This window comes from Notechis scutatus, chromosome Z (genome assembly GCF_049901735.1).
Source record: "Notechis scutatus isolate UNSWTSFEM ecotype Mainland chromosome Z, rNotScu1.2, whole genome shotgun sequence".
In the NCBI taxonomy this organism is placed as follows: Eukaryota; Metazoa; Chordata; class Lepidosauria; order Squamata; family Elapidae; genus Notechis; species Notechis scutatus.
Genome location: NC_142025.1, coordinates 71513405 through 71536352, shown reverse-complemented (window position 1 = coordinate 71536352; position 22948 = coordinate 71513405). Strand labels below are relative to the sequence as shown.

The window sequence follows — 22948 nt, the reverse complement described above, 5'->3', positions numbered from 1 at the left end:
CAGTTGCAAAGTCCAGTGTCAAAAAAGAGGTCAGTACACTTACAGATATCAGTCCATTAATATATCTCTTCGCAGTAGAAATATGAAGAAGTAAAACCTCCTTTTCTTCCTTCAGCAATAGCAGAGAACACGCAGTTAACAATCCATCATCGTCAGGAAGCAATTCAGTAAGCCAGCAATCAATCAAGTTCTCTTGCTCCCTCTTATGGCGATTTTGCAACCGCACCCAAAATTACATGCTTTGCATTTAAAGTGACACACACTTAAATCCACTATCATAGTCTATATATATTATTTTACCCAAACTACGTTAGGTAACCTATGTTATTCCTAACAACCACGAACACCACGAGCACCACAATCAAAGTCTAGTATGGCTGTCAGAGGTTGGAAAAGTCAAGGAAGACCTCCGGACATTAGGCGGGTTGCTAGACACAGCCTGGAAAGTCCCCTCTACGCAGAACGGAGCAGCAGACTGCCAGACCAACAACACCTCCCCGAGAACCCGACCGGTGAAGACGATCCAATGGTGAGTGCTCCCATCATACTTTTTACTGTCAAAGTCAAGTTGGTGGTACCTAACACAGGGGAGGCCGGGGAGTTAGAAGCTGTCATTGATACTGGGTGCTCTAGATGCCTTATCGGACTCCCTATTGTTGAACAATTGGGCATAAAGACTAAACCACTAAACACCCAATCTAATTTGACCAAGTGGATAGGATATTAATTGGAGGGACCCCGGCTACCCAATTACAGATTTGATCAAGATGGAAATGGTTCCTCATCGCGAACTCATACGCTTGATAGTGGCCTCCAGAATGTCAGAATCAATCATATTGGGACTTGCTTGGCAAGACAAATGGGCCCCTACAATCAAATGGGAGGATGGATTCAGGAAAATCCTCATTGGCCCAGGGCCATTGCCACCCTTTCCTCCCATTACAAAACCACCAGTCAACTTGAACCCAAAACACGAACCAGCATCCACAGCATCCGATCTTCTCCCAGATACCCCCCAAATACCCAACCAATACAAAGACTTGGCTGAAGCATTCAGTGAAGAGGAGTGTAATGTTTTATCTCCACATTGAGCCACTCATTGCGCCATAGAATTACAACCTGGGGCTACCAAAACCAAAGATGTATTCAATGACACCTGCTGAAATGACTGAATTAATGAAATACATCGACAACAATTTGGACCGAGGTTTATTGAACCTGCCAAATCGAGGTTAGCTGCCCGCATGTTGTTCAAAGAGAAGAATGGCGGGTTGAGATTATGTGTGGACTTTAGGGGCATAAACGTTGTGTGCGTCAAAAACATGTACCCTCTCCCCCTTATGAAGGACTTATTGAACCACCTGTCAAAAGGCAAGATATTCACCAAGCTGGATCTGAGAAAAGCTTACTACCGGGTCTGCATCAAAGAGGGAGACAAATGAAAAACAGCCTTTAATTCAGAGTCATGCCTTTCAGACTTCAGGGGGCTCCCGCAGTATTTATGCAACTCATCAATGCGGTGCTACACCCGCACCTTTACTGGGGGTCCTCGTGTACCTAGACGACATCCTTATATTCAGTGAAACTGTCTCGGAGTTAATGATTAATTCAGACAAATTCTGGAATTCTGACAATTGTCTTCCAAATATCCTCTGTACTATAAATAGCCACCAACATATTAATGAAGTTCACTTTATCTTAAGTACTGCCTTTGAAACTCTAGAGTTTTTTATCTGTGCATTTTAAAAAGTTTTGATGTGAGAGTAAGAACTTACAAGTGTATTCATATTGTAGATGTTGTTGCAAAAGACCCTGTTAGTCTCTGGTAGCCAAAATATCAGAAATCTGGTAGCTCCCTTACAAGCTAACGGCATCCTTCATCAGTGTAGCTGCTCCAACAGTCAGATGAAATGAGATTAAAGTTTAATGTTTTTTATACTATCTGTTAACCTGAAATGGGTCTAATAAATTCCTACTGTAGAGGTAGTCCTTGACTTACACCACAACTGACTCCAAAGCTTCTGTTGCTAAGCAAGACAATTGAGTTTTGCTCCATTTTATTACTATAATTATTAAGTGAATCATTGCAGTTAAGTTAGTTCATTTAGTGACCATTCGAGGTTACAATGGCACTGAAATGACTGCTTTTCAACTTATAGTCATTGCAGCATCCTCATGGTCACATGATCAAAATTTAGATGCTTGTCAACTGGTTCATATTTATGACAGTTGCAGTGTCCCGGGATCATGTGATCAACTTTTGCACCCTTCTGACATATTCACTTAACAACTGTATTATTAACTTAACAACTGCAGTGACTTACTTAATAACTGTGGCAAGAAAGGTTGTTAAATGGGGCAAAATGCACTTAGTACCAAAGGAGCAGCTCCTGGCATTGTGGCAGCTGCAATGAATATGAGAAGCCCAGCCAATGTTTTGAGCACAGTTAACATCTCCAGCCCAATGGGTTTTCTGTTAACACTCACCACACCTGTCAATTTACCAACTCCAGTTACTGTACCAGTGAACATCGTACATCCAGTCACTATCACCTCACCAATGAATCTCCCAATACCAATGACATTAGCTGGCCCTTTAAATATAGCCATGAGACCTGTGGAAAGTATGCCTTTCCTTCCGCAGGCATTGCCAACCTCTCCCCCCTAGTAAAAAAAAAAACCTAGAGCAAAAACTTCATGCAGTATTAAAAAGAAGAATAGAAAAGGGGGCTGCTGTGTATTGTTTATGGACTGCTAAATTGGTGAAATGGACTGCTAAATTGGACATGCCCACCCAGTCACATGATCACCTAGCCACACCCATCCAGTCACATGACCACATAGCCATGCCCCCACCAAGCCACGCCCACAGAACCGGTAGTAAAAAAAATTGAATCCCACCACTGATTGTATCTATGTATCTATGACATTACTGATATTCCCTGAAATTTGGTGGATTTTTCCCTAAGATTACATTCCAAATCAGGAGTGTCAAACCTAATCGCATTGCGGGCGTTATTGGGCTGTAATGGGATTGTTTTTGCCCTTACAGAGCGGGGTAGGTGTGGCCTGTGTAGGCCTTATCCAGCACGGGTATTTGACACCCCTGTTTTAAGCAATGTACAAATTAAAAGTACAATGACAGTATTGTAGTAGTTCCTGCTTGCATTAATAAGACAGCAGAAAATAGAATTCTACGATATATTTCTTCTTACCACATGGAAAGTCACAGCTGGTGGATTAAACTGAATGAAATGGAATGAATGAAATAATGTCCTATGATATGCAAATGAAATACTCATTGTAACCATGAAGCTGTATCTATTCATTCATCAGTTGTATAAAGCTCCTTGATTGGAATATGTTAATATAATCTTTCTTCATGATTATAAGTCTCAGAATTCCCCAAAGCCAAATACTGTTAAATAGACTAATCTCACTATGTAATTTAAAATGGGATGATCAACACTATTTTTAAAAGTGGTTCACAAAGCACATAACATCATAGTGAAAACATTTTCTGTTTTTTTACATTTGCCTGTAAAAAATTAGCATTTCTATACCACAGCATTCCATCTGGCTCTTACATCCCACTCTAAACTTCAGAAACTTATAGGCATCATCTGGATGCAAAATTGACTTCAGAAATAACACTGGACAATGAATATTTTTCAAAAGTTTTGTTTTTTGAAAACCCCATAGTGATTATGATAGATCCCTTCAAACTGAACACAAATAAAATTTCAGAATGATTGTATCACCTAGGAGTCTTGAGAAATATGAAATTAATTTTAATGAGTCTAATGTATAATTGCAAAATGTTTCTGATAATGCTGCATAGTTCACCAGGACACCTGCACTTGGCCCACCAGTTTGACACCTCTTCTGTAAGAAGTTTGGCAACCATATGAATGTAGTTCATTGGTTATTTGCCAAGAAAATTCTCAGCAACAACAGTATCTTTAATGCATTCCAGGTGATTTTCTCTGGCTCCCCTAACAGATCTTAGAATCCCTTGTCATGATAATGTATCTGATCTGTGTGTCAACAAAAATGTCCTTCTTAGTTTTGGCATGACTTATTCTGGCAACATCTGTTTTAAATAACAAAAATCTTCGCCTTTCTTGTTCATTGCTTTCATTAAATCTTTCATCTGTCCAAGTTTTTTATCAAGCAGAGTCAAACATATTTTTTCTTGAGTCAACAAGTGGTTCAAGTGCCATGTTTCTTTCTGTCTGGGAACAAATTCTTTTGGAGTGGCCATTTCTTTTTATTGTACTGCAATTCTCTTACATGGCTGTCCCCTTAACATATATAACAATAGTACTTGATATATCTGAATTCCAAGCAACATAATCATTACTTGTAGATCTCCATAGATACTCCAGTTTGTTTATTAAATTTTATTAGCCACCCATCTCAGTATAGGATAGCTCTGGGCAGCTTACAGTCATAAAATTGTACATATACATTGAAACATCCATAAAAATGAAACATTAAAATCTAAGTACACGTGAGCAGGGCAGGGGGTAGAGTGAGGGGTGGGGAGGTGGGATCTCTTGTTACTTGATCAACCACTACACTGTTCCCCCATTAGGGCTCCAAGCTAATTGGCAGAGCCATGTCTTTAGACCTTACAAAAGGATAGAAGGGTTGGGACCAAACTCACATCAGGGGGCAAGATGTTCCAGAGGGCAGAACCCTCCTGGACCCCAATAGCCAGAATGATCGGGTTGACGGGACTCCACCAGCCAGAATGATTGGGCAGCACAAGTGGCCAATCCTGTACTTGATTTACTGCATGTGTTTCGACAATAGTTCTATATTTTTATATGTTCCTTGGCCAAAAGATACAGAACGATGAACATTTGCATTGCACAAAAACAGAATATTTCTATAAATGATAGGTTAAACTGGAGGTTATTTTTGCGATCAGCAGCCAAAAATCTATTAAGATTAAATAAAAGTGTTCTGGAAGCAAAATCTTTCTTGTATAATGTAACCCCAAATGTGGATTTGATTCTTCAAGAACTATTGAGTGATTATATGTTTCAGTACTTATTTAGAAATAAAATAAATAAATAAATACTTATTTAGATGTGCAGCTTTTCTGAAAGTACACATTTAAAAATTTATTCCAACACATTGAAAGTTAAATGGCAGAGCAAAACAAAGACATTTAAAATATTTTGGAAAATTCCATGTTTAAATTTGTTTAAATAATCCAAAAAGGAAAAAAGGAAAAATATTACTAGATAATAAAAATGGGATATGTGAGAGGATACTTAGTAATGAATAGTTATGTTGAAAGTGTAATATGGTGCTAATCCTTTTTCATTATTTTCCCTTTGGGGATTAACATTACCATATGTTATGGTACTAAGAATAAAATATTATTTTAATGTAATGTTGAACTATATAGTAAATATTTGGAATTTAACAATGTAAGAATAACTCCCTATTTATTGTGCTTTGACTAATAGGTAAAATATTTGTTTTTGGAAAAACTCCACTATGCCAGAATTTACATCTTAAATTGATGGTCGGTAGGATCATCATTTTCAATCTATAAACTGATTATTACATCAGCAAAAAGTAAGATTTTTCAATAGTTGCATGTAATCAATACTTAATTGGCTATTTATTGACCAAGCAAACTGTTTTGCAGAGTAGAGACTTCAAGGAAAATCCAAGTTACAAATGAATGAATATACCTCAATATATCAGGTTTCCTTGATTACATATCTGCAGGTGTCTGACTAATCCACTCCCAGTTTTAACTCCGCTTCTTATTCTACTACAGGTATTAATTATACAATGATTCATGTATTAACATGGAATTTAGCAGGTTGGCAGAACAAATGATGCAAACTACTTATATTTCTATCCAATCTTGGTCTAATCACAGTAAGAGACCTGGTTAACAGCTGATTTTTATGCTTGGCTTTAAGTTCTGGATCACCCCAGCATGGAAAGCCCAGGCAATACTGATCAAGGAAGAATACAAATGAAAGGGCATAGAAATGGCCATAGGTCTCATCACCCCTTGGCTTAGGTATTAAATTCAATATAATTGAACTTTTTATTGTGATGTTAAATGTGTATATGCTTCCACATATTAACCTACATATCCAAGATTGCGCCGCCGATGGGTGCCTCGGTGAAATGCTTTCTAATTGTTTATTTTTTTATTATTCTATGCAATTCATTACAGATTTCATACTCACAAGACCATTTGCTAAGAATTAAGCAATGTTTCTTTAAGGAGCAGCTTTCTGTGTCCTCAACCCACTGTCTTTACAAATGTGGAAAAGATTCTAACTCAGGAAGAAGCAAATTTCCCAGAGCAATGGATTACCACAAACAAACGGAGCAAGAGACGGCAGAGCAGACGAGGTAAAAGAGTGGAAATTTTGAATGGACTAAGGAATGGGGGGGGGGACATAATCTTTCTGACTAATTTAGGTTTACTTGCTAATAAGATGCATGAAATACTCCTTTTAAATAGATGCAATTCTGATTTTTAGAACTCAGCAGCTCTCTGCTTCACTGAAACCTGGCTAAATGAGGAAATTGATGACAACAGCATGGATATCCCAGGGTTTCAGATAAAAAAAGCAGACAGAATTGCAGAGTCATCAGGTAAAAAGAAGGGAGGAGGCTTATGTTTATACAGTATATCAACAACAGCTGATCTCAGGATATAACTATAATAAATAATTTGTGATGGAAACTTTGAATCTTTTCTTATCAACTGTAAACCATTTTATTCTCCATGTGAGTTCTCATTTCTCCTAATAGCTGTGTATGTTCCCCCACAAGCTTGTGTAAACAAGGCATTATGAACTCTTGTTGACCAGGTTACGGAGGCTGAAGCCAAATACCCAGATTCCCTTCCCATTATTTTAGGAGATTTCAACAAAGGCAACTTAAAGAAAGACGTTTCAAAATATTTTCAGCATGTCAATTGTTCCACTAGAGACAAGAATACTTTAGACCAGTGATCCCCAACCTTTTTTATGCCGCGGCCCGGTACCGGCATCAGCTGGGCGCCGCGACCGGTGCCGGCATCAGCTGGGCGCCGCCATCTTTTTGATGAAAAAGTGCTTCCGGTGAGCTTTCTACCGGAAAAGCTCACCGGAAGCACTTTTTCATCAAAAGATGGCGGCGCCAGCAACCAGCGGCCCGGTAGGACTTGTTCCGCGGACGGTGCCAGTCCCGGACCGGTGGTTGGGGACCCCTGCTTTAGACCATTGCTACATGACACTAAAAGATACTTATCGGTCTTTAGCATGAGTAGCTGTGGGACACTGATGACTGCATGATTCACCTTATACCTGCTTACAGACAAAGACTTAAAACCATGAAACTAACAATTAAATCAGTGAAGACTTGAACTGAGGAGGCAAAGTTAAAGCTACAGGCTTGCCTTGAGTGCACTGATTGGAATGTGTTCAAAGATACCTCTGCAGACTTAGATGAACTCACAAATACTGTAACATCATACATCAGCTTCTGTGAAGATCTATGTGTACCGACTAGGAACTTGCAAACATACAATAATAATAAACCTTGGTTCACAACTAAACTTAAGCAGCTACATCACTCCAAAGAGGAAGCCTACAGAAAAGGTGATAGAATGTTGTACAATCAGGACAGAAATGTATTAACAAGGGAGATCAGAGAAGCAAAAAGAAGCTACTCTGAAAAGTTAAGGAATCAGTTCTCAACAAATGAACCAGCAAACATGTGGAAAGCTCTTTAAAAAAATCACCGGCTACAGAAAACCTCCTTCCCAGGCTGAAGGAAATCAACAACTGGCAGATGAACTGAATGTGTTCCACTGCAAGTTTAAAAGGAAACTACAGCTACCTATCTCCCCAACCCCCATCTCAGACACATCAACAACAGCCAAGCTTCCTACAACTGACCCCAACCCATTGGGTTCACAACCCATGGTGATCACAGAAAAAGAAGTGCAAGATGTATTTAACAGACAAAAGCCAGGAAAAGCACCAGGCCCAGATAAGATAACTCCATCTTGCTTAAATGTCTGTGCTCACCAATTGACCTCCATCTTCACCTGAATCTTTAATAAATCACTAGAGATGTGGTATGTTCCTCCTTGCTTCAAACATTCTACTATCATCACAGTGCTGAAGAAGCCCTCCATCAAGGAACTGAATGACTACAGTCCGGTTGCTCTAATATTTGTAGTTATGAGACCTTTGAAAGGCTAGTGCTGGCCCACCTGAAAACCATCACAGATCCGCTGCTAGACCCCCCTGCAATTTACATACTGAGCAAATAGATCGACAGATGATGCTGTTAATATGGCTCTACACTACATCCTACAACATTTTGAATCTCCAAAGACCTACGCAAGGCTCCTCTTTGTAGACTTTAGTTCAGAATTCAATACCATCATTCCAGACATTCTTCTAACTAAACTAAACCAGCAAGCAGTACCTGAACACACTTGTAAGTGGGTCATAAGCTTCCTAACAGACAGGAAGCAGCAGTTGAAGCTAGGCAGAATCATATCAGATACCTGTACAATTAACACAGCCCCCCCCCCTCCAAGGCTGTCTGTGCTCTCTCCACTTCTCTTCTCCCTATACACCAGAGGTGGTATTCAACCAGTTCGCACCTATTCAGGTGAACCAGTAGTGGTTATTTGGCATGGGTTGCCAAACCAGTGGCAACCCCTGGCTGGCCACACCCCCAACCTGGTCGCCCGATCGCTCTCCTAGCTTTCTGTTCCCCATGTCCTCTTTCTGCCCGGGGGGAAAGGAACAAAGGCATGGATGCTGCAAGTATCGCTTTTCCCATGTGAGTTAAAGTGTCTGGAGTGAAAAGGAGTGCAGTCTGACAGAGGGGGTGGGGGAATCCACTCCAGCCTTGGAGAAATTTAAAGGAGCTGCTTCAAAATGCATGTCTGTTAAGCTACAAAAGTGCTGTGTGTGAGAGAGAGGGGGGGGAGAGAGGGAGAGGGAGGGAGAGAGAGAGAAAGAAAGAAAGAAAGAAAGAAAGAAAGAAAGAAAGAAAGAAAGAAAGAAAGAAAGAAAGAAAGAAAGAAAGAAAGAAAGAAAGAAAGAGAAAGAGGAAAGGGGAGAAAGAAAAAATAGGAAGAGAGAGAGAGTAAACTCTGTGCTATTATTTTTAATTGTTCCATTATTTATCATGTGTTAATATTTTACACTGTCCCTACACCTAGAGTGATTTTTCTGCCTTTCTTTTGCCCAGGCTACCACATATTTTTCAGGGCTTACATGCATTCAATGTCAATAGTCCAGAACATAAAATACACATGTGTTTAACAAGAGTTGAAAGGGACTTTGGAGGTCTTCTAGTCCAACCCCCAGCTCAGTCAAGAAAACTGAGGATGCCGACTTCCGGTTTGTCGGCTTCGCTAGCGGCAGGGATTTGCGATCCTGCGCGATCCCTGCCGCGCTAGCTGCTTTGGTGTCTCCGATCCGCGGATCTGGAGGCTGGGGCTGCCACGAAGAGGCAGCCGAAGATAAAGGGGAGCTGGTGAGGGGTTTGGGGGTGCTGCAGACCCCCTTCTCAGCCGGCATAACCCCTTTTTCCCAAGACGGTTGAGCGGCGGTCTGCAATGGCCACCTCAAAGAAGCCAGCAGCTGGGCAAGATTGAGCAGGAGGAAGAGAGGAGAAAGTTGTCAAGAGAAAGTTTTTTTGGCTGACCCAGGATTTTAAGAGGCGTTTAATCCTGAGAACTATGGTTTTTTGAACAACACTTCGTTTCCAGAGGAGGATTACAAGCGGCAAAATTGAGCGCTGAAAGGGAAAGTTCACTCTCCTTCCTTATGGAATCAACAAATGGCCATTGAGAAACCTGTTGTTTTTTTATAAAAGGTAAAAACTTGGCTTCTTGTTATATATATAAAATTAAGATTTTGTTGGAGGGGATGCCTTGAAGATTTTGAGACCAGAAATTAATTGCAATAAGGCTTTAAAGTATAGATTGGAGGTTTTTTTCTCTCCCTTTGATACCTCCCCAGGAAGAGAAAGTGAGAACTTTGTGTATTGTTTGGACTGATTGACTCTCTCTGGATTTTTGGGGAATTGCTTTAATTTTTGAAACATTTTGGTTGCTTTAAGAAGAAGAATAAAGAATGGCTTTATCTGTTGATGAACTTAGAGAATATGAAGAAAGAAAGGACGCTGTGAAAGAAGCCTTTCTCTTTTTAGAAATGGCGCTTGTTAATTATCAAATACAACAACAGATGAAGGAAATGGAAGGAGAAGAAGAAGAAGAAGACGCCATCTTCAATGAATCTAAAAATTTAGTTAAGAGAGAAAGGAGAAAGAAAGGAAGGAAAATGAAGGACTTAAGACTTAAAAAATACTTAAGAAAGGAAAAAATAAGATGCAAAACCAACTCAATGTTAATATTATTGAGCAAAAGGAGAAAGGAATACAACAGAGAGGGGAAGCTAAAGGGGGAGGGAAAAGGTTAGGTGGGATAAGAAAGGAAGGGAAAAGGGAGGGAAAAGCCACAAAGGTATAAAACAAGATGGGAAAAAAGGAATTTTGTTTAGGGATAAAGGGTAATGTATAATTTTTTTTAAAAAGAAGATTCTGCAAGGTACATAAGATGGTATTATAGTATTCGTATTAGAAATAGAAAACTAGAATGTTATAAGAATTAACAAAAGATTAAAATGTTGAAATGTTTAGTAATGATAGATTTTAAAATTTAATAAAAGATTAAAAGGAATGTTTAAAATATTGAGTTTAATTAAAAAGTTTAATTTACTGTTGTTTTGATCTTATTATAAACTCATTATTGTAGCACTTGTTTCTTGAAATAGATAATTGGAATGTTATAAGATTTAAAATTTAGATTTATTATTTAATTATATTAATTATTATGGATTTATTATTTTCTCTCTTTAGAGGTTAGTAGGTTGAATGTACTAAGCAGAATCAGATTGGGAATTTTAAATATTTTTAGGGGGAGGATAGAAAGGCATCATACCTTGATCAGTGATTTCAGGAGAAATTCTTTTTTTTTTTATTTGCTCTAGGGAATGAGATAAATGGATAATTTGGAGAATGGACAAAAAATATAAATATAATGATTTAAATTAAAATGAATTAAATAAAATAGAAATAAGGAGAGTGAAAAGCGGGGAGAAGTTATATAGAAGATATAGAATGGTAAAAAGATAGGTAATGGTATATAAGATGAGCACGAATTTAATTGAAGTCCATACAAAGAGAGGTAATCTGGGGCCAAACTACTTTCTTAAAAGAAGTTTTTATGTTTTTGTGTTTTGTGTGTTTATTTCTGTGTGAAAATTAATAAAACCTTGGAGGAATGTTGGATGAGAATAATGGTAATCAAGTCAGAGAGAAATGAAGATGATAACTATAAATTGGATAAATATAGGAAATAATAATAATAATAATGAAACTGAATAAGAATAAAGAGAAATAATGAGAAATTTGCTAAGAGATATTTATATGTTCATATGGAAATGGTGTAAAATAGAATTATGTTGTATAAAATAATGTTTTATTTGACTTGTAAAATTTATAATGGAAAGAGGTTTTATGTACTCAATGGTTAATGATGGTTTGTTTGTTTTTAAAATTAATAAAATTTGTTTCAAAAAAAAAAAAAAGTCCATTGCAATTTCTTCCCACGGTTGTGTTGGTTCAGCTAATTTGTTGGAGGAGGCCGGGGGTTTCCCAGTCCTCTGTTTCAAAGTGGCACAAATTGAGCAGCTTTTTACATAGTCCTCAAAGTCAGGTTTCATTTTTGGCCACCAGAACTGTCTTCTGACTAAATGTAGGGTTTTTAAGAACCCCAAGTGTCCCCCCAATCGTGAGTCTGGTTCTGCAACCCAACAAGGCAGACACAGATTTCAGAGGATAATTAGGACTGCAGAAAAAACAATTACTACCAACCTGCCTTCCATTGAAGACCTGCACGAGTCAAAAAGAGGGCTGTGAAAATATTTACAGATCCCTCACATCTTGGACATAAATTGTTTCAGCTCCTACTCTCAAAACGATGCTATAGAGCACTGCACAGCTGAACAAGTAGACACAAGAATAGTTTTCCCCGAACGCTATCACTCTGCTAAACAAATAATTCCCTCAACACTGTCCAACTGTTTACAAAGTTTTCTCATCACTCCTGTCACCCATCCCCTCCTACTTGTGACTGTATGACTGTAACTTTGTTGCTTGTATCCTTATGATTTATACTGACTGTTCTCTAGTATGTTCTGATTGTTTATTTATACCCTATATTAAGTGTTGTATCTTATGATTCTTGATGAATGTATCTTTTCTTTTTATGTACACTGAGAACATATGTACCAAGACAAATTCCTTGTGTGTCTAATCACACTTGGCTAATAAAGAATTCATTCATTCATTCACATATTACTTCTCTGACATATAAGTGAATTTAGAGCAAATCTTATAGAGCTAAATTTAAATTTTCCCAACATAGTTGCAATTGTTTTATTTTAATGCAAGATCATAGTAATCTGAGCATCCCTGAAGAATTTCACTTTCTATTATCTTTATAGTCCTTTAGAAATCGGGGGGGGGGGGGATGTTTGTTGGTATACAGTTGTTAACCTTGGTATGTAAGTGCAGCTTGCAAATTTTAAAGGGCAAAGACCAAAGTTTTGAATGCCCCTTTACTTACCATCAAGAGAAATCAAGCAGCATCTTGGATTATATATGTGTCACCATCAGTAATAGGTCTCTTTGCTCAGACTTCCAGGTTGCTGTTAATTTATGTGAGCACTTAGACCTCAGACTCCACAATACAATTGATAGATATGTTTCATTTTATCTAGAGGACCACACTGATTTCATCTACAGGACCAAGGGTACAATGGACCATTGTGGATGTGAAATCTTTGACTGAATATATGAAATCTGATCAAGCTCTGAGTATAAAATAGACAGTTACCTCTCTTTACACCTATGTCATTTTTTACAGACTATTTTCATTTACAGATGATGAAAAATTCTTCACTGAAAAGGCCCTTCCTAAAAGGTGTCAGATAAAAGGCCCTTATTGATTTGACTCAGAGTTTCACTTCTTGAGAAAGAGATTAAGGATAGCTACTATATGTGTTCAGCATGAAACTATCTAGCAAATAATAATCATGTTGCCATGTTAGCAGTCAGACAAGTGTACAAGAAACCACCAAGTTGATTATCAAACCATTTTGGCTAAATGTACAATTAGCAGCCAAAAACCCAAATCCAGCCTTTTTCTGGCATTTAATTGTAGGATTATTGTGGGAATATAGGTTTTGCTTGGATAACTTCTTGGAGAAATATTACAGCTTATTCTCCAACTTGGAATTGGACTATATGATCCATAAAATGATCTATAGGAAGCCCCTAGTTCCACTCCACCATGGCCTCCAATGATTGCATGGGTAGACTACTGGACTCATTCAGATACTGAATCCCAACGAAGTTCCTGGGAAGATAAGAGAGCAGGCATGGGCAGCTCTATGCTGCGGTTACCCTTTTAAGCCCTCTCCCCATCCAATACAGCATTGGCTATAAAAGCAATGCTGAGAGACAGTTTGGGCAGGGGTGGGCTTCAAAAATTTTAGCAAGGGGTTTTCTGCTCAGTTGCAGGGTGGGCGTGGCCATGCCCTCCCCGGGCTCCAGAGGCTTTCCTTGAGCCTCTGAGGGGGCGAAAATGGCCTCCGAGGGGGCGAAAATGGCCTCCGAGGGCTCCAGAGGCTCTCTGAAAGCCAGAAACTTCCAGGAAGCCCATTTTTCGCCCTCCATGAGCCTCCATGCATGCCCTGCACTTACCTGCATCCAAAACGGGCTGCGTGAGGACTCCTGGGAGAGGAAGGGTGGGTGGGGCCAGCCAGGAATGAGATTTGAGGGTTCTCCAAACTGTGCAGAATCTTAGCTAGGGGCTCTCCCAAACCCCTGGGAACCCCCAGCAGCCCACTCCTGAGTTTGCGGTGTTGGTATATGGCAGAGAGAGAAGAAAGAACGTGTTCATGTGTGAAAATAAAGCAGCCTAAAGCAGTTAGAAAGGCTGCTCTTCTCCAATAGTACAGTCTACAAGGAATAGTAATTGGAGGACCAGTAATAGAAGGTCTAACTGCAATGAGAAAAAGTGAAGAAGTGGTAAGTAGCGAGTACCAGCTTGTGGGTATGTTGCCTAAGAGGCTTTGTTATGCTTGTATTTTGGGGACCATTGGCTTGGTTATACTTAAAAGAATTCATAGAAATCTTTTAAACCCCCCCCCCCCCGATTTAAATGCCTTATTTGCAGGTTTATTTATTCATAGTAATAATTCTTGACAAATTCCAGCTGATTGGGACTTCCATTTATAAAAAGGGTGATAAGCAAGAGTGGGATTCAAATTTTTTAACAACAAGTTCTGTGGGCGTGGCTTGGTGGTCATGTGACTGGGTAGGCATGGCTTGGTAGTCATGTGACTGGATGAGGCACCAAAATAACGCAGATGTCTCCTGCTGGAGACGGGGTTGGACTAGATGACCTCTAAGATCCCTTCCAGCCCTGGATTGCTGTGCTCTTTCAAAGCATTCTTTGAAGCTGCGCCTAGTGCCAGGGTTTGTGGTCCTTCCTTCCTCTTCTTTTTTCTCCCTCCCTCCCTCCCTCCATCTCATTCACTTTCCCTTCCTTCTTTCTCCCTTCCCTTCCCTTCCCTTCCCTCCCTCCCTCCCTCCCTCCCTCTCTTTCTTTCTTTCTTTCTTTCTTTCTTTTTCTTTCTTTCTTTCTTTCTTTCTTTCTTTCTTTCTTTCTTTCTTTCTTTCTTTCTTCTTTCTTTCTTTCTTTCTTTCTTTCTTTCTTTCTTTCTTTCTTCCTTCCTTCCTTCCTTCCTTCCTTCCTTCCTTCCTTCCTTCTTTCTTTCTTTCTTTCTTTCTTTCTTTCTTTCTTTCTTTCTTTCTTTCTTTCTTTCTTTCTTTCTTTCTCCCTCTCTTTCTTTCTCCCTTCCCTCCCTTTCCTTCTTTCTCCCTTCCCTCCCTTGAAGGCTTATTTCTATCTTGAAGGCCTCCCTGGAGCCTCCTGGCAGCCAAATTGGGGCATGGAGGGCAGTACTGGACACCCCCCTGTGCCCCAATTGGGCCTAGAAAGACCCCCTGGAGCCTCCTAGCAGCCAAAACAGGCTGCAGGGGGGTAACACCAGACCCCCCCATACCCCATTTTTGCTCCCAAGGAGGCTTCCTTACACTTACCTGGGAGCCAGACAGACCTTGTGGGGACGGACGGGGCCAGCTGGTCATTGGAACTACCAGTTCACCGAACTGGATGTAAAATTAACATCTGGTTCACCCGAACAAGCTGAATTCCACCCCTGGTAATAAGATTCCTCAAAAAAGGGAATGACTGAGTGGGAGAAAGTAATTGAGAAGCCCCTAAATGATCACCAGTGCTAGACTATCCTAAGAAGCTGGGAGGGAAGAAATCCTAGGAGAAGGGGCAGGCTATTCAATGGAACCAATATTGCTGCTTAGTAAACTATCTTGAGAGAATCTTTACTTATTTTACTGAAGGAAGAAATAAATTAAGTTTTATATTTGAGAAGCAATTTATTTCAGACACACATTGCCATCCCTTTTCCAACTGAATTCAAATAGATAAAAGCAAAGAAAAAGAAAAAATGATTTGTCACACTGTTTTTGATGTTCCAATGCATTTCCTTCTCTATTAATAATTCTGGAACAACATAGAGTTGAATGGAAAATATCTCGCATCATGTGTAGTATCTCCATATTATCAGTGCCATGAAAACCAGTAGAAATCATTACAAATCAACCCAGTATATGTGGCAACAGATTTCAAGAGCTTTCAAAGAGCAAGTCCAGTTGGGCTGGGAATGTTTTTTTTTTTTTTGTAGGCTGAAGAATAGAGTAATTATTAAATGAAAGAGATAGAAGTCTGGAAAGGTTTCCTCTAAGGTCTAAGATGAAATTATACTGTATATGCACATTTTTCATTATTAATAATAAAGTACCATTAAATCTAACCTAGTAATTTGGTCCTTTTCCAAAACAGCAGTGTCCTTGCTTTATTATTTTTTGCTTTGTTGTTGTTGTTTCTTATAGTATACTTGGCATAGCCTATATGTATTTCTAATATCATTCAATTTACGTTCCTGAATTTTAGAGATACCATATGCAAATCCTTAAAAGTTACTTCAGGAATAATGCAATAACTGTGTATAGAAGAATACACAAAGGTACCCTGGGTTCTTGCTACATGGGACCAAAAGTACCTACCCAGGGGTGGTGGTATTCTACTGGTTCGGACCGGTTTAAGCAAACCCCTTGCTCCGAAGATTAGCTTTCTCTGAACCGGTTCGCTGTGACGAGCATGTGAGCCTGCCCACCCACTCTTTCCTGTCCTTACTTCCTTTGTTTAGAGCACAGCTGATTTGCACGGCAGAGTGGTTTGCCGCACCTCAGCTGTTTTCTTCACTTGTAATGCGAAGCACGCAATCACCAAACCAGTTGTTATATCAGTGGAATCCCACCCCTGTACCTACTTCTTCAAACTGCAATAAAGGAACAAATAATAAAGAATATGACAGTGCTAATAATCCATTAGTCTCTGTAAGAAGAGAATAATTACACAGCCTTGTTTATTTTATAAAGATCATAAATTTCAGTTAAAAAAGAAACCCAAATCACTTGATATTTAGACATGTGAGTAACTGAACCTGACTTCACGTGTTCAAAAATTTAAAAATCTCTGCTGATCAACACAATAAATGAACATTAGTTGAATTATGCTGAAAAATTGAATGATTACATTACTAAATTTTTATTTGATTTGCAAGCCCAGCTCTATCAATGTTCCCTAAATTAGTGAGGAAGAACGATGATACTTACATTCTGCAAAGCAAGAGTTAGCATCAATTTTCCAGATAATCTGGCCTTGGTGAGAGCCATTTACTCCACGGTTTTTGTAGTCCAAGAAGTTTTCTGATAGAACCTCATCTGGTAAATAAGTAAAAAAAAACCTCTGATTATTTCACAGCAAAAGGAGGAATCAAACGCAAATTGCTTTTATGATTGTAAGCCATCCAGAGTTACCCTGGGGTAAGATTGGTGGCAATAAATTGTATAAATAAATGAATAAATGAAACCTACTACTGTCTTTTGATTAAAGTAGAATTAGCATGAATCCTAAGGCAAATGAACTTAACAAAGAAGAAAACTTCTTCACGAATACACATTTTCTTTATCACAAAGGATTCTAGTATGCAAACTATTTCTTTTATATTTTAATAGTAATTTCATTATTACTAAATACTAAATATTAGTAAAATAATTGCAATTGTAATTCTTAGTAGCAAACTAAAATAAAAATAAAGAAAAACAAGAATGTAGAAAAGAAGCAATCCTCAACTTTTGACCACAACTAAGCCCAGAATCTCAATTGTTGAGTGAAGCAGTCATTAAGCATGACAAGAGGGAGCTGAAATTTGCTCAAAACCATGTGACTGGTTTGCTCAATTGCCACAATTCTGTCATTATCATTTTCAATCATTAAGTGATCTTCCTGGTTGGTAAGTGGAGTCTCAGGTAAGCAGAGTGGGTTGCCTGGGGAGGGGGAGAGCCTGGAAGGTTCTGATCAGAGCTAAAAATTCTCTCCGCTTAAATCAGAGCAGGATTTTCCATCCCTGAGGGAGAGATACTCATGTATGATTTGGGCTGGACCTTCCAGGGCCTCCGCTTCCTGCCTGAAAAACTCTGTGATCCTGACCTAATTGTTTTTCTGCTTGGATTTCATCTCCCTAAATGTCCCTAGGGACTAGCTGTCTGACTAGGAACTTGGTTTATTGTCTTAGGAACTTGATTTATTTTTATTTTTTCTTTGTCCCATCTCACAGAATTCTTCAAAGTTTTGGCAAGCCTCTTTTCTAAATCCAATATAAGAAAATTATGCAAGTCACCCTCTTATTTTTTTATTGGTATATTTCTTTTAATGATTTAATGATTTTAATGATTAAGACATTAGTTGCTTTCTTTTTTATGTCCAGTGTAGCATCACTTTCTTCATCAATATTATAGCCTATAGCAATGTCAATTTTGTCATATAAAACATATATTCTATAACATATTTTAAATACAGTATCTATACAGGCAAAACCTCTTAAATTAACTTTTGCATCTATAATTCAAAAATATACTTCAGTATGTACAATGTTAAAATATTTTGCTTCATTCTATATTACTAAGTCAAATTTAAGTGTTCTTCTCCTTTGATTATAATCCTTAATTTCTTCTAGCGTACAACCATCAAAGACTCATCCTATTCATGTTTTTTAAGAATACTCAAAAACAAAGCATAGTCTTCAAATTAATTCCAAGATCTTATTTCAAATCTATATGGAGTCCACTTGTAACTTTTCAAAAAAGTTCTAATAACCTTTTGCTGTTTAACCCTTGATTTTTTTTTAAAAGCCCTTAAACTGGTATTTAATTTTTTTCACTAAGAATTGAAGAAAATCTGGTGTTTCCTTCCAGACTTGTTGATTCAAAGATTCCTAATAGTTGAAAAGCAGTTAATAAGGAATTTCTAAAACTGATTAGAAAAGAAAATATGACAACCCAATGTTAAAGGCACCATCTGTGTTGATCAAGATTGCTATTCAACTCTAAATCCAAGAGAAACTGCTGTGTTAAAATTTCCTCATGAGGAGCAACTCTATGGAACACTTGTGGGTAATCTCAAGTCTGCTTTTTATCTGGAGAGAAATTACAAAAGTCAATCCATTTGCCATTTTTTCATTCCATTTTCAATGGAATCATATTTAGTTAATCACTTCTTCTCTGGACATCTTGAAGCATATCATTCCTCAATGTTCACAAAATTATCTCTATGGCTTTCTTTCTCTGCCTTCTTCTCTCCCTTTTTCAATTGATGTAAACATTTTACTGCCATTCTCTTAAAATAGCACAAGAGTTTATTAATTTCATTCATTTCAAAAAGATAATAAAAATATGTCAGTGTATAAGGATTCATGAACTGGAATAGGCATGGCAACAAGTCAGCCAATGGGAACTGTTTGCTGACTTGGAGCCTGGGCGTGACTTAGCTTAACTTGGACAGCTTCAGAGTTTTGCAAAAGACAGTTTGGGGAAGGATTAAACTTGAAAGGGTGTAAGGCATAGCTCAACTATGCAGTATGTAACTAATCAAAGGCCAAGGCACTCCCAATAAACAAGAGTAGCACAAGGCAAACAACAAGAGCTCTAGATCCGGTACATGCAAATTTTGTTGGGCCAATACAAGCCAGTTTGGGAACAGCAAAATGCGCTGATCATTGTAGATGACTACAGCATATTTGGTTTTTGCTATTTACTAAAGAGTAAAATATAGGTGCTACGAAATTTAAGCAATGAGTAAGCTTTATAGAAAGGAGATATAAACAACAGGTTCAGAATTCATGTCAGCAAGTTTTCAACAGTGGTTGGGACAGTTAGGAATAAAACACAGACACACAAATCCTTACAAAGCAGCTGAGAATGGTATAGTTGAGAGGTGGAATGGAATCTTACAAACAACGAAGGACTCACTGCTGGAGGATTTTGGTCTGAGCAGGTCATATTGGGGTGAAGTCATGTTGACTGCCAATTATTTAATCAATAGGCTGTGGAGTTCATCTGTAAATGATACCCCATATGCAGTATTATATGGGAGGAAGCCATCTCTGGCACATTCAAGGGTGTTTGGAAGTAATGCATGAGTGCATAAAGTATTCCAAAAGCAATCAGAAGAAAAGGTCAACCAAAGGCTAGAAAGCTCAGGTTTACAGGCTATGAGCCAGGCTCAAAGAGCTTTAGTGACAGGAGCAAAATAATAGTTATTTCCAGGTCTGCTAGCTTTGCAGAGGAAAATTGGAACAGAATTGATGCCAATTTTTGGAATGATCTACTTAATGATGATGATCCACTTCATGACGGTAACTCACTTAGTAATGGTGTCAGTATTCAGGGCAGAGAAGCTGAAAAAAAAAACAAGGAAAGGAGTCAGGAGAAGATGATGACTCAGATATGAACCAAGAGAGGGTTGAAATACAAGAGCAGTCAATGCCACACAGGTCAGAGTGATGAAACAATGGGATTCCACCTGACAGGTATTCTGCTAGTGAAGTAAAGGTGTGTAATGTGTGGTATGAGCCAAGAAACTATCAGGAAGTATTGGCATTACCTAAAATTGAATAAGTGAAGTGCAAAGAAGCCATGAACAAAGAAATGAAATCCATGGGTGAACATATATGACTTTGCAAAGATGTAGGTTGTAAATGGGTATACAAAAAGAAAGTACTACCCAACAATGAGGTCCAATATAAGGCAAGATTAGTGGCACAAGGTTTTTCATAGAGAAAAAATGTGCACTATGATGATGTATTCACACCTACGGTAAAGAATGAAAGCATAAGGTTGGCACTAGAGTTGGCAGTGGCACGTGACCATAAAATTTGGCATTTTCATATAACCACAGCATTTTGCAATGCAGAATTAGAGGAAGAAATTTACATGGTTCAAGCACCAGGGTATGAAAGTAAAAAGCCTATCATTGTATATAAATTGAACAAGGCCATTTATGGGCTGAAGCAGTCAGTGAGGAATTGGAATATCTGTTTATGCATTGAAGGGTTTTGGATTCAAGAGTTGCAAGGCTGATGGTTGCATATATACTGGAAAGTTACAAGGTGGGATTGTCAATTATTAGCATTTGTGAATGATCTTTGTTTCATTGCAAAAGATCTGTCACAGGTAAAAGAATTTGCTAATCAGAGAGAAGCAATTTGAATTGAAAAATTTGGGTGAAATACAAAATTATCTTGGTGAAGAAATACAAAAAACTGTAAAGGTGGTTATGTTCTCAGTCAAAGAAGGAAAATTGATAATTGAGAGATACAACATGAAGGATTGTAATTCTGATCCAACACCTATGAGCACAGATTTTCATAACAATTTGGGGGAGGACAAAAGTGAAGCCTGTGATCAAGAGATATATCAGTCAGCAATAGGAAGCTTGTTATAGCTGTCACAGTGATCCAGAGCAGATATAGCTCGTGCAGTAAGCATCTTAAGTTGCTTTACTCTGAACTAATGCAACTGCATTGGATGGGTGTAAAAAGGATTCTCAGGTATTTGAAGGGAACTCTGAATTTGGGTCTTCAAATACAGGTCTCTGAAGAATTAAAGTTAAAATGTTATGCTCAGTGATTATGCCAATGATGTAAAAACCAGAAAGTCTAATTCTGGGATTGTGGTATTATTTGGAGAGGCTTTAATTGGTTGGAAGTCCAGAAAACAAACAACTGTAGCCATTTCTACTGCGGAGAAAAAATTATTGCTTTATCTGAATTTTGTTCAGAGGTAACTTGGTACATATAGCTGTATGTAAATTTAAATGTAAAAAAAGTAAATGAAGCTGTAATGGTGTTTGAAGATTATTACTAAATTATTAAAAGTAAATGAAGCTGTAATGGTGTTTGAAGATAATGCTGCTTGCATTAAATTGGCAACAGGTGACAGTAAAAAATTAAAGCAAGCATGTAGATATTAAATATTATAATGTAAGAGAAGACATCAAATGTAAATTAATTAGCTGGCCTCACTGTTCTTCAGAGGACAATCTGGCAGATATAATGACCAAGCCATTAGGTGGAGTGCACCATGGGAAGAATATTAAGTTATTTCATTTTATGTCTATTCCAGTCATAAAGGGAGGAGTGTCAGTGTATAAGGATTCATGAACTGGAATAGGCATGACAACAAGTTAGCCAATGGGGACTGTTTGGTGACTGAGACAGCTTGGAGCTGGGTGTGGCTTAGCTTAACTCTTCTGTGTATAAAAGAATTCATTTTGTCTTTGCTTGAGAGTTCTAGTGCTTGTGTATTTCTTCTCTCTTCCACATTGCAAGAGCTGCATGGATATTGTATACATGCATCATGTTTTATATTATTGTATATAAAGAAGTTTCTTCTATATAATGAATCCTGTTGAATTATTTGCTTGTGTGCTGGCTGGATTGCTACAAACTGTGACAAAATAAGTAGTTTCTACCTGGGAAAAGCTAGAAATTTTTCAGAATAAGATGTTAACATTTTACAGTCTATCTCAATAGCCCAGAAAAAAGTAAGAGGGATTCTACTAGCTAGATATATAACAGGTCAGTTTGGTTTCAAAGAGATGTCAAAGTTTATAAATCTTAGGTCTGATTCTTAAGTGGAGAAAGCTATTATTGTTGCAATATATTTGTCAGTGCTCAACTAGGGGGGATAATGTATTTCTTTTTCTTTTCTTTTGCCTTTTAAATCCACTTTTTCCTTTCTTTTTAAAAGTCTTTGTTAAGTTTGGTCTTGTAAAATTTCCACTTTTTTCCTTTGGAGTTGGCATTTTAATTTTCTGTACTAAAAAAATAAACAAAAAAAGTAAAAAGAATGTAATTTACATATATTTTCAGGGTACTTTGATGGCTTTTATCTGTTATATAAACAAGGTCAATTTATTTCTCTTATTACATTTATGTGAAAATGTTGCCCATAAATGTTTACTAATAGTTCCTTTTAGGGGATAGTTTTATGTTGTTCATTTTATTGATTGTATCTGTTTATTTGTCAATTCACTAGTATTTGAAGCTGTATTTGGGTTGGTGTATCTTAGTATAAATCTTCAAATCAAGTGGAATGGCTGTCAACCTGCTGGGTCAAGACATGGTTTGTTTGAACCACATACAGAACACACTGTAGCCAACGTTACCATTTTCTCCAAAAAGCACATAGTGGTTCTGTAATAAGCATACTATGTACAAACAATTCCCTAAAATTCATTGTGTATTAGAATGAGTACTATGCACTCCTACGTCAAATATTGCTCTTTTACTGTGAATTTCAGGGGACTTGGGATTTGCCCCCACCTTTTTTG

General features: G+C 37.9%; 1 protein-coding gene across 10 annotated transcripts in view; it reads right to left on the bottom strand.

The window, feature by feature from the left end:
• Positions 1-22948, bottom strand: part of HECW1 (HECT, C2 and WW domain containing E3 ubiquitin protein ligase 1) — a 307384-nt gene that overhangs the window by 194744 nt on the left and 89692 nt on the right. For all 10 annotated transcript variants that reach the window (XM_087945048.1, XM_087945049.1, XM_087945044.1 and 7 more), the window contains one exon: positions 16891-16998. In XM_087945048.1, coding sequence (XP_087801174.1) covers positions 16891-16998 — 108 coding nt within the window. The remainder of the gene's footprint in view (positions 1-16890; positions 16999-22948) is intronic.